Here is a 12,973-nt window from a genome sequence, read left to right on the forward strand (position 1 = left end):
ACTCCCAACTGTCATATTTCAAACACAGCTGATTGGCTGGTGCGTTATCTCCTTCCACTTTATCTCTAGTTTATATCTTCCCAGGCTTAATACATCTGCCCCAATAGGAGGGATCTGTTTTTTCTTCAAATTGCCTACATTATTTATAGTGAAAGACTCTTCGGGGTGGGTGGGGATTATATTTACTACAAAATATTTTTACAAACTCCTGATTTCTGGTAATACTGATAAAGGATTTAAACCGGAGAGATCATTATTTTTTAAATGGTAATACGTAGTTTAATATTTCTGTTATATTTCGCAGACAGAGGCCCTCATTCTGATCAGTTTGCTAAGTTGCGAATTCGCAATGGCGTCCGATGTTGAAGATCTGCGCATGTGCAGGTCTTCACTGGGGTCGCTCCCTCGGAGACTTGCATAGTTTTCGTGTCGCTCGCAGTGGGGGCTTGCAGGAGGCGGGTAGGTGGCATTCGCATGCAAATGCCCTGCATTTCCTGGGTTTACCCAAGAAAAGGCTGGGTGCACCCAGGAAAATGCTGGGCATCCCAATGCGAACAGGGGCGGCTACCGGCCTTCCGTGGGCGGGCAGCTGGCGTCACCGGAAGTCAGCTGCCCGCTATGTTTGCGGAGCAGGGCGCCACTAATCTAAGGCACCAGAGAGTGACTTAGGTTAGCGAGCGTCTCAGAGATTGGCCACCCATGCAGTGATGAACTGTACTTTTTATTTTATATTGAACACTTAGATATTGATGTATTAAACTGCAAACAGAGTGAAGATGTTGCCAATAGTGACCAATCGGGATCAGCCTCTCAATTGATAAGTGCTACCTCAAAGCTGATTGGGTGCTGTGGGTAACTTCTTCACAGCTCTACCTCTTCACTCTTTTTATTGATTGATAAATCAGCCCTTTTATGTGAAGACAATGCTTCATTTCTGTGGAGAATTTTCAGGAGAGTTTTCATGTTCTTGTATTGAAGTTTAGTGTATGACGAGCTTGATTTTTATGTAGTAGTGGATGGTAGGTAGAAAGCGCTCAAGTCACAGTATCAGTGCGTCCTAGTGTATAGGGAGCTGCAGTGTATCGGGTGGGTCCTAAACACCCTATGCGGTACAGTATAGAAAGAGAGATAGAATAGAAAATAATATAATTTTTTTTTCAATTTTTATGTACACAATATCCCGTACACACTAGACAACCCCCAGGCACTGCCGTTATTTGTGCCAGGGATGGACGATGCAGTGCGTACCCACTGAACAATATCATTAAAGCGGGATAAAGATGCAAGTTTACTACATACCCAAAATTTACATGTTCATTTGACGGAGAGGAAGGGGGTGCCGGACGGGTTCCCGACAGTCGGGATCCCGACTGTCAAAACGCGGACAGCCGGGTGCCCGACGGCCACCTGCTATTTTCCCTTGTGGGGGTCCACGACCCCCATAGAGGGAAAATAGAATCCACGCCCGCAGCGTGGCGAGCGCAGCGTGGCGAGCGCAGCGAGCCCGCAAGGGGCTTTTTTGCGCTCGCCATGCTGTCTGACTCCGGGCAGTCGGGATCCCGACGTCGGGATAATGACTGTCGGGATCCCGACTGTCGGAGTCCCGTACCACACCCAGAGGAAGGGGGGTGTTGTTAACGATGCGGGCATCTTTAACAATATAGTGCGCATCGTTAACGATATTGTGTGTGCACGCAACAATTTTTTTTTAAAATGTGTGTCCCAGAAGGGCCCTTCTGAGCGATATCTTCTAAAATATTGTGTAGTGTTAGTGTTTACTGTTAGAAACCGATCAGCAATCACAAATAAATATACACTTATTATCTGCTCAGCCATCTTCTGTTCTTTTATGCATAGGTAACAGTTACCAAGGTCATGGTAACTTTGACTTTCCTCACGGAGCACCAGGTGGGACAACAATGAATGATTTCATGCATGCGCCCCAGCTGTCTCACCCTCCGGACATGCCTGGTGGTATGTCATCGCTAGACAAACCTCTCAGCCACTCCATGCAGGACTCTGTAAGTAGTGATTACCCTGCATAGTAGCACTGATTTTATCTCTCCCTTTCAACTGTGCATGATTACCTTCTGTATATATCTTATTTCGAGCCACATTTCATCATTTTTTTTTTGGTTGTACTCTCTTGCAGATCTCTCACGTGGGAAATTCTGAGCAGCCTCACGGTGCAATGCCTCAGGGTTTACACCCGCAACATCCAGGCAGCCAGCCTGGGCAGCCTTTACATCATGGTGGACCAGCACCTCAACCTCGACACCCACCACAATCTGCCAACCACCCACACGGGGACATGTCTTTTAACCCTTCTTCTGTGTTAGAAGGTCAGCCAGGTGGACAGGGACCTCCTGATATGCCTGAACCATCACTGGATGTAAGTTTGTGCTGATTTATATGGGTATGGATTAATGGGTGGACCCATACTACTGTAGGTCTACAGTGGATAAGTTGCCCCCATATGGTCAACATGACCATGGTCAAGAGAGTCTTATGATGAACAGGGTCTATGGTTCACAGTACAAAAAGGCCAATACAGCATTTTTTAAGTTTTTATTGTAAATCACTTTTCACACTTTTAACCCCCCAATAAGTGTTCTACGTCCCCTCATGTGGCTCGTTTCGCCCGCCACGCTTTAGGCATGGTACATCCACTACCACTGTACACGTTACTATTCCCAGTTGTAGTCCACTTGGATAGTAGAATATGAAAAAAGTAATATATAATATATATATTGCTATCGTACACTTATACCAATTGACCTTTTACCCGTTGACTGGATGACCTTCTTGACCTTTTGTACCTGTCGACCATATGCGGTCGAGCTTTTGACTGTCATTTGAAGTAGGGTTAACCTATTACCTATTATCAAATTGTATATGTGTTTTTTTTTTAAACCTATAACAAGGATTCATTATACATGGGAGATTCTCTGACGCTAAATGTAGGCCTAAGGCAACTGATTCAAAGTCCAAGTGTCTCCATTAACACTGCAAGCTTGCCCTACCGGTGCTTTCCTTCTCTTTCAGAGACTTAAATATTAATGTTTGTCTGTTCAGCTACCATATATTTTACTTAGACATCAATCATATTGTTTTGGAATGGAACTGATGTCAGTGGGCTGGCTGGGGCGGCAGATGTGGTCTATCTGTGGATGTAGTACTGCAGTAGGGTTCTCCTTGCTAACGTGATGGTGGCGCCCAGCCATTTCCTGTTTTGCTTCAGCCTGTATTTGAGCCAAATCATTTCATTCTAGAAATGGAAGACACATGGAGTAGGTGTAATGGTGGGTGGGCTCCTGCTCAAGTGTTGAGGTTTTAGTTGCAACCGTGCAGAGTAAACAATAAGGAGGTTCATCCGGTTTTGGAGGATTTTATCAAAGTCCATTCAAGTGTGACGGATGAGAAAGTGTATTGGATGTAAATCGCTATTTCTGCTTTTAATGTAATTGTGGCTGTTAATGGGTAGTACTCCCCTTTATGCAGTTATGTGTTTAGTCTTTTCTGCCCTTGAAGACCGACTCCTTTCTGTGCAGTTATTGTTGTACAGGTTTCCTATTTTTACATCTTTTCTTACATCTTTTCTTCTGTGCTATGACTAGCGCTTTTGCAGTGCTAGAACCAGATGCATTAAGCTTCAGAAGTGATAAATTGGAGAGTGATAAACGACCAACCAATCAGCTCCTACCTGCCATGTCACAGACTGTGTTTGAAAGATGTCAGGCAAGAGCTGATTGGTTGGTCGTTTATCACTCTTCCATTTGAAGCTTAGTGCATCTGGCCCCTAGTCTGTAGTGATTATCAGCTGGCACCTTGCTGTGAGTTTGTAGCACTTGTCCAATAGTTATGTCTGTGGCTTTAATATGTAGTGAGATATTTGGCAGTGCCCAGAGTTATCCAGTTGCAACTTGTTTACTCCTTAGATGCAAACTGAAAGTCTGACTTTTTTGCCATTGCCTCAGCTGCTTCAAGGGCATTAAGCCATACCTCCGGACACTTAACCCAGGGTATGCGGTCATTAGTTTGATAGTGTCTACTGTAGGTCGACCACTATTGGTGGACAGGCAGAAGGTCTACATGCATTAAGTTAAGATGCCGAAAAGTTGACACAAGCAAACCTAAAGGCCCCCATACATTAGTCCGACTTGTCCTAGGGACAAGTCGGACATGATTTCCCCTGCAGCTCCCCGGGAGGGGTACACACGATTAGGCACTTGATGTGCCAAATTTTGCATATGATAAATCTCATGGATTTATCATATGCAGTCCCCGGGGAGCTGCAGGGGGAGAGCCGGGTGGGGGACGCTGGGGAGCTGCAGGGAACAGCTGGGCAGGGTAAGCTGACAAATAGTCAGCAGGCGGGTGACACTGATCCGGGCATGGGGAGAGGCTGGCAGGGGCAGCTGAGCTTACACATAGGCAGCGGGCGGGGGGGACGCCGGTGAACAGGCGGTGGGAACAGCTCACGTGCTGGGCAGGAGGACCAGGGCAGCAGCCGCAGCTGCAAGGAAGAAAAACCCAATACAAAGAATGGGGAGGCAGTGATTGGCTGAGAGCTCTCTCAGCCAATTGCTGAGAGAGCTCTCAGCCAATTACTGCCTCCCCATTCGTTTGTATTGAAGCTGCGGATGCCTGGTCCTCCTGCCCAGCACGTGAGCTGTTCCCCTCGCCGGTTCACCTTCACCGGCGTCCCCCCGCCCGCTGTCTGTGTGTCAGCTGCCCCTGCCAGCCTCTCCCCATGCCCGGCGTCCCCCGCCGGCTGTTCCCTGCAGTTCCCCGGCTTCCCTAGCCTGCTGACCCTGCCCGGAGACTGCACATAAGATTTAGGAAATCTTATGTGCAGCCAGTGCGACTGCCCGACTCCGATCCGATGCGCACGGGACCGCGCATCGGGTCGGATAGGGTGTCAAAACATGCGATTTGGGACGATTTCACAGCCCGATTCATCCGAATCGGGTGAAATCAGGCCCAAATCGCATAATGTATGGGGGCCTTAAGACCTTGTTTTCCAGTCTGTTTGCATTAACTCTACATTGATATTGCAAAGCTCTTTATGCTCATTCTAAATAGTTTATTAGCCTAGAACCATACCTTTATTGCTTGAAGAACATGGAAGAATGCAACCAAGCACAGTTTATTTTTCTATTACTGCTTATAGTATGAGAGGAATCATCTGAGCAATATGAATTATAGCATCTTTGTTTCCTTTTTTCATTAATGTCGGTCATGAAATTGGGTGTGGGGCCCCCTAGTTGGTGTGATGGAGCTGCTGTGGGGCATCATTGTTGCAACACTTAGGGTGAAATTTAATATGATGAGAGATTCAGAAAGTGAGTGATTTGGTAAGAAATCTTCAGGGTTTTTTTAAAGCGGCAATCATTTACACTGCAAAATCAAACTGGGTTTGCAGTGTTAATGATTGCTGCTTTAAAAAAGCTGGAGATTTCTTACCAAATCTCTCACTTTCTGAATCTCTCATCCTATTAAAATTTCACCCTTAATGTAACACTTTGTAGAGCTTAAATTGCTTTCTACTTATGTAACACCTTAATTACTGCTTCTCGCCTAACACTTCTAGCGCTCAGCTGCTAATTCTTATGTAGCACTTTCCAACACATAAACTGCTACTTGTGGTCTTGAACCATAGGGATGTTAGGGGACCACCTGATAAGGTCACCTGGTCATGGTAGTTGGGCCCATATTTTGGGGTAAGATTATGCTAAGGAACTTAATTTTACTCCATGTTACATTGCAGAGTTTATTAGAATTGTCCTGATTAGTAATTAGTGTGCTCATGCATTTTCTTCTTTTCTACGAATGTCAGCCAACAGAGAAATACGATGTAAATCCCATGGCATTGATGTGTAATTTGGATGTGTCTGAGCCCCTACAGGTTATAGCACAGTTTGGAATTTTTGTAGCAAACCATAATTTTTCACTTAACTTGGTAGGGGAGATGTAGGAAAATTGCATGTAAAGAGTAGGAAACTGTATTGAACTTGTAGGAGTACAATATAACAGAAAGTATGGTGGAGGTATTAGGCTGGATACAATTAGCAGCCATAGGAAAAGATTTTGTAGCCTCAGATCTTTATGCCTGGAACTATTCAATTACAAGCCCTTTACCTCATGCTGTAAATTTGTAACAAATGCACATACACATATAGAATCCGGGAGAGCTACCCAGAGCTATTGGTTAGCGTGTTCTCTGCAACTGCAATGAGGCAGAAACCCCTTCTGTAGTACATTGATATATGTTAAGTGCGGACTGCGGGCTTATAGTGGGCTTCAGCAGGTAGCAATTGAATAGTCCCAGGCACTACTACAAGTATTAGCATAGCTAATTAGATTCAGACCATAGAGAAACAAAAATATTTTATTTTCTAAAAACCTCATACCCTATTTGAGTTTTAGATTTTATTGATTGGGATTGAGTATAGTCTTATACTATAGTCATGTTAAGCTTCTAACACTGCCATTACCATCAATATTGGAAGGCTATTACATGTATGTACAGTACTACCTTTTTGGTCAAGTACTAACCTCAGACTTCCCATAAACCTGCAATGACTTCTTGGTCTGCTTCCTTCCTTAAATTAGTTAAAACCCTTCATATATTTGTAATTTTCAGTTATACCCCCATTCTCCCTACTCCACTTCGAGCTTATACATATTTGTTGTTGATCTAGGCCATGCATCATTTAAGTTACCCTATGTTTGCACAATCTCTAATATTTTGGTCCCTTTGGAGATGTGGCCTCCAGAACTGAATACAATGCTCCTAGGTATGCTCTTTTACCTGTATAGTGACATCACTGGTATTTCTTTCTTTTTTTTACTAATATATTTTTTTCTATGCAATTGAGCATTCATCTACTTTGCCCCATTGACTTTAATACCTTGTCTGTTTTAGTCAGCACAAGCAGTGACTTTTATATCCTTTCATCCTCTGTAGTTGTCTTTTACGCCATGAAAACTTTATTTTGCATTAGATTAGGACAATTTAGCAGTTCTTACATTACAGGTATAACATTGCAATTAGCACTCACATCACCATTCTGGTAACTCCTATTGTGTGTTTAGACTAGGCTTTCCCAATCTCGGTCCTCAAGGTACACTTAAGGCCCATACACACTGGAGGACTTTGAGCTGAAAGCAGGTCAGTTTACTCGTTTGAGCTGCTTCCAACTCTAAAGTCGCCCACCACGGAGAATTGCTAAACCGGGCGAAAAACGTTCAGTGTGTATGCACTGAGCGTTTTTCAGCCCAGCAATTATCTCCATCATCGTTATTCATACATGCTATGCCAAATCGCCCAAGTGTGTATGGGCCATAACAGTCCAGGTTTAAGTGATATCCATGCTTGAGCACAGGTGACTTAATTAGTACCGCAGTCATTCTGATTTAACCATCTGTGCTGAAACCCAGATATCACTAAACCTGTACTGTTGTGCATCGACTTTGGGAACACCTGGTCTAGACTGACTTCTTCAACAAAAGTATACTTTCTATTCAATGCCAATAGCAATGTCACGTTGAAGGTATTAAAAGGACTTCTCCAAGTACAGCGTTTTGTACAGCCCCCCTGGTAATCTTGCCCTTTATGAATACATTTATTGCATCTCTGTCATGTATCCTTTTATCAATATCTCATCCAGTCTCAAGCGTCCCAGTTTAGGTATTACTGTTCGATGTGGGACTGTGTCTAGATAAACTTCAGCTACGTTCTACCATAGTCATGCAGGCACAGCAGTCGGTTAGATGCTGGATTTGAGATATTCTACAATTCTTTCTTTCAGCATTTTTTCCATTAATTTCCCCAAAAAGAGAGATCTTGGGAGCCTGAAGAAAATGTCCTTGCTCCAAGATTGGTTCTGGAATTCTATCAACATGTAACCTTAACAATCCTGGAATAAGGTCGTCCGGAGGACGTCCCTCAAGAGGGGGGGATAATGTCAGGAACTGAACCTGTTGGGCCTTGAACCATGGATTCTTTGTTGCCGGCCCATTGTTGTATTGCTTGTCTGCCGCAAAGACTGTTCAAATCATGTGTTGGCCAAGAATCAAACCTGGGTCAACTGCATGGAAGGCAGCCCTGCTCACCCTACACCAGACACCCGAATGATATTCATTTAGGAGGCATTTGCAGCAGGCTGTATGGGCACACATTTGACCCCATTGAACTCATGAGTGCTTAACGCAGTGGAGATGGAAATCTAAAGAATTGGAGGTGCAAGTTTTAGTTTCTTAGCAAATTGCACCATACAAGACTATATGAAGCCCTACAAAAATGACTTCAAATGCTGTAGTAGCTAAAATATAGGTGCACTACACACTCACATTGGAGGAAAAATGTACACAGGAGGCTTCTTGCCCCCCCCTCCCCCTGTAGCCCAACCTTAGTGGAGAATATTTTTTTGTTCCTATACATGCTGCTTTCATGACAAAGGCTGGGTAAAAAGTCAAATCAACTATGCTTGAATAAGGGTGTATGCTTCAATGAAGAGGTACAAAGCTATGAATATAAGGCCGACCATTAGACTTTCTTGGGAGACCTTAAAACTGTTTGTATCTCATCTCTATGATATTTTAGGATGTCCCTTTGTTTCCTCTAAAATTACCATAGCTCCACCAGTATTGCATCTTAACACATGTTCTGTTTCAGTAAGTGAATACAGTGGGTTATGTAATATTGGTTTCCCCAATATATAATTTATGAGGCACTGAGAGCCCTTCACTATTTCGCCACTAGAGGGAGCTGCAGCATAAGACATAGGAGGGATCGTCCAGCGGTAGTCTCTCTCTATTATGGGCTAGATTTTGCGATTTTACGATTTTGCAAACCATCAACTGAAGCAACAATAAATATTTTATATAAAACCATCAATGTTTCACTTTTTATATTATTTTGCAAGCCGCATATATATATATATCTGTGCCTTCCTATTAATATTGGTATTGCTCCTTTTTGTTTGAAAACTAAAATATATCCGTGGAAAGTTGTACATGTCTGTAGGGAGTCTAAGCTTTGGCATTTTATTCCCGTTTTGAGCTATTCTATTGATTTATATTTTGTAGCTGTTTTATTAGTGCGTCATCTAATAAATTCAGGAAACAACAATATTTTTGTTATTATTTTATTACTGTATATAGAAATTAACTAGATTAAAAGAATACTTTTAGTACTCGCACTCCTGCTTTTTCAGCCACGTCCAAATGCTGTGTCTGCACCCTGTGCACATTTGTCTACAAGGTTAATACAGACAGCTATACACACATATTGAGCTGCGCAAACTGTGCATGAGAATTGACATCAGTGGCGTAAAAATAGCCCGCAGACCCCGCAGTGGCTGGGAGGCGCTTAGAAAGTGTGGCCGCCTGGGGTCTGCGGGGCTATTGTTACGCCGCTGCCACCTGCCGGGACCTGCCGCATCTGTGGCTGCGGTCCCGGCTCTCCTCCTGGCTCCGACCTGCTAATGAAAACAGACAGTCACAAAAATGGTTGCCCCATACAGCAGACAGTTTTTGAGGATGCTAGAGGAGGCGACGGCAGCGGCGGCCTCCTCTAGCATCCTTAAAAACGGTCTGCTGTTAGGGGCAGCCATTTTGTGAGGGTCAGTATTCATTAGCAGAAGATCGAGGAGCGCCAGGACCGCAGAAAAGACCGGCGGTGGACACATCATGATGCGGAGGGGTAAGGCATGTGTGTGTGGGAGTCACGCTGCCAACATTTTCGGCAGGGGAGCGCAAATGTAATAGTTATGCCACTGATTGACATTGCACTGACTAAGGGGTACATTCTATAAATTAAATGCCCATTGCAACCAATCAGATTTTGTTTATTATATTCTAGGAAGCAATACAGAAATGATCGAATCTGGTTGATATGAGCAACAGCACCTCTTTTGATTTTTAGAAGCCTTAGTAAATTTAGCCCTAAAAGTAGTTTTACACATTGCAACATAATCAGCGCATGTCACCCTGTCCGCCCTTACTATGTGTACATACAGAACTACAATTTACCTCAATGTGAACTTGTGACAAAGTGTCCGTTCCATGTTCTCCAATATAATACCAATAGTGTTCATTTAGCACCCTGTATGGCTCCTCCTTCATGCCTGGGGTGTCTATTTCTGCTGTAGTGCTTATAGCACATTCTGGTCTGTTTCCCAGTGCTCAAATACAGACCAGACTGTGCTAGAAGCACCCCAAGCAGGAAAAATGAACTCCAGGTGCAGGGTGCTAGAATGTAACTGTTACAAGACCTTGACATCCACTTTGTTCTCAAGATGTGAAAATTCTCATTAGTTCATAGTACTGATTAAGCTTTACTAAAAATTAGCTAAGGGCACGGATTGATGTTGTACATATGCCAATAATGTTCATATTATTTGGCATTAAATTAATTATCATGTATCTTATGGAGGAAAAAAATGATTAACCATGTGATAATTGTAACTGTGATGTATAGCGTAATCATTATTTGTTATGCCCTTTCTGCAGTTGCTTCCGGAGCTAACTAACCCAGATGAGCTTCTCTCTTACTTGGATCCTCCAGATCTGCCCAACAACAGCAATGATGACCTACTCTCACTGTTTGAGAACAACTAAACTGCAGCTGTTTTCCCATTCCCCAGTCGACAATTCAGCTGATCAGGACACACAAAGGCAGATGCAGTTCTGGAAACTCCACCCCTTACCCATCATGTCTGCCTTCCCGGCAAGTTCACAGCTGTGTTTGCCTCAGACTGATGCGCTTCAGTGACGCTACTAGGGGGCATCGAGCAGCTCCAGGCTGCCTGTAGACCTCACACGTGGTGCTTCCTGGTTTACCCATATTGAGGTTGATACATGGGAAACTTTGAAGACAAAGCTCTCACTAGGCAAGTTAAGAAGAAGAATTGGCGGTGGAGGTTATAGAGACGTAAGGCCTACTGACGCCCAGTGCTACACCCCCCCCCCCTTCCCCCGCCTCCATATCACCACCAGTCTCACACCAGCTGGAAAAGAAGAACTGAACCATGACATTGGGAGTAAGATGGAACAAACACACACGTGCGCACACACACAAAGCACAACGTTTCCGAGCAGTGAGTGACTTGGGCAGACACATTGCTCACACCACCCACGAGTGCTGAGAAAGCTGATAGCCTTGCTGGGGGGCCTCCTGCACCTCTTCTTTGTTGCTGTGGGGTTTATTTCCTCCTGTTTTTATTGTGGCATTCATAAGGAAAACACCCAGGCCAGGCTGGTTAGACGTTCTGGGTTCCTGAGTGCACAGACTTTACACGAACAGCATGGGAACTAAAGGACAAAATGGACTCCTCCCCAGCAACTTGGCTGGTCCTTCCTGACTTTCTCATTTCTTTTACTTTCATTTTTAAGCTGCAAAAAGGGGCATTGCTGTAGGCTAAAATAAATTAAGCAGTTTAAGGGGTTATGTTTTTGTTCTTAATTATTTTGCTTAACCCAACAAGACTGTTACACAATAACTGCCCTCATTTTTTTTTTTTTTTACTTGCCTGGTGATTATTTTACTTTTGATATAAACCCACATAAAGACAAAAAAAAAGTGTGTTATTTGTGCAATCTTCCTTCCAGCCACCTTGTGGTCAAGAGGTACCTTTTAGAGGTGTGAGGGTGGGGCGGGGTCTAAATGCATGAGTCTGACACAGTTTCTGTGCTTCTGGTGTGTTTAATGCTGCTTGCTTCTGTAAAACTGTTGTTATATTTGTACAGAAGTGCATGTGTGCCAATCAATGTTATTTACTTTCTCTGTTATCGTTTTCACTGCCTTTCTCCTTTGCTGGCCTGGCGTGTAAGTAAAAGGGTTAACACGTCTTCTGCAGTCACTTTAGAAGAAAAAGGTTTAAAGGAAGACTCTTCTTCTTGGCTCTGTGTAAGCATTTCCCTCTCTCTGTGTGTCCCAGCTTCCTCATCTTCTGTCCTTTTTACGATATTCATTTAATTTTTTTTTTTATTTTTTTTTGCCTGTGTGTTGTGCTTGTACAGATGTGAATGACACACCAAACAATTCTATTTTGTTGACTTTTGTTTTCCTTTTTCTATCACCAAAGTCGTATTTTGTACATTTTTTTTTTATTTAATGAAAAAAGGAAAAAAAAAAGGGGGGGGGGGTGGGGGGCAAAGTAATTATGTTACCTGTTCATTTTTTTTAACTTAGCAGTTTGAAATTCCTGACGTTTTTTTTTCTGTGTGTGTGTGTGCCTCCATTGTATAGAAATTTAGGCTTTTATAAAGGCATCTCCACATTTTATTTGTTAGGTTTGTCATTTTCTAAATTCCAGTGTCTTATCAAGGTAAGATGGCAGCGCTCCGTGCTGTTCATATGCAATTATTTTAAAGAAAAATATTGTAAATATGTTCAGATATTTTAGAAATATGTGTTGCTTTGCGACCTGGTTTGTTCTCATGTGTGTGTGTGTGGTTTTCTTTTTCTTTTTTTTTTTTATGCCCAGTCTGTGCAACACATCCCTCTCTCGTTCAGCTCTTTCCACCTTGTATTTTACTGTGGACGCATCTACAGTCACTGTGGACGTGAAGAGTTTTACACCAAGTTATAAGGCTCTGTTCTTTAATACAATATAGAATTTGCTTGTACCCGAAATATCAACACCCGTAGTCCAGTGTGTGTTACTTGTGTTACCACTGTGGCTGATTAGTAGTAGTTAGGGGGTAAGTGAAATTACTTCCCATGTCAACTTTGCACCTTCACAATTGGGCAGTTATGCTGAATATATGATCATAGTTTAATATTACTCACCCAGAAAAATATCAATGTCCTTAACACAAATGGCAAATAGATTGCATGGTTATAACAAAAACAAGACTTCAAGTGGCTAATAAACAACAAAGAAGCACTTGCACAGGATGTTGCTAATTCCATAAACGGGTTATTAAGTACGAGCAAAATAACTCGTTCTGTGTCCTTAAAAGT

General features: G+C 43.1%; 1 protein-coding gene across 10 annotated transcripts in view; it reads left to right on the top strand.

The window, feature by feature from the left end:
• Positions 1 to 10,965, top strand: part of ZMIZ1 (zinc finger MIZ-type containing 1) — a 293,441-nt gene extending 282,476 nt beyond the window's left edge. For 9 of the 10 annotated variants that reach the window (XM_083146266.1, XM_083146270.1, XM_083146269.1 and 6 more), the window contains 3 exons: positions 1,858 to 2,021; positions 2,153 to 2,392; positions 10,519 to 10,965. In XM_083146266.1, the coding sequence (XP_083002392.1) occupies positions 1,858 to 2,021; positions 2,153 to 2,392; positions 10,519 to 10,626 (512 nt within the window). In that variant the 3' untranslated portion in view covers positions 10,627 to 10,965. Of the gene's footprint in view, positions 1 to 1,857; positions 2,022 to 2,152; positions 2,393 to 7,814; positions 8,899 to 10,518 lie in introns of those variants that run through there. The other variant, XM_083146264.1, reaches the window with a different exon arrangement.
• The last annotated feature ends 2,008 nt before the right edge of the window (positions 10,966 to 12,973 follow it).

The sequence above is a fragment of the Crinia signifera genome, chromosome 6, assembly GCF_055691185.1.
Source record: "Crinia signifera chromosome 6, ASM5569118v1, whole genome shotgun sequence".
In the NCBI taxonomy this organism is placed as follows: Eukaryota; Metazoa; Chordata; class Amphibia; order Anura; family Myobatrachidae; genus Crinia; species Crinia signifera.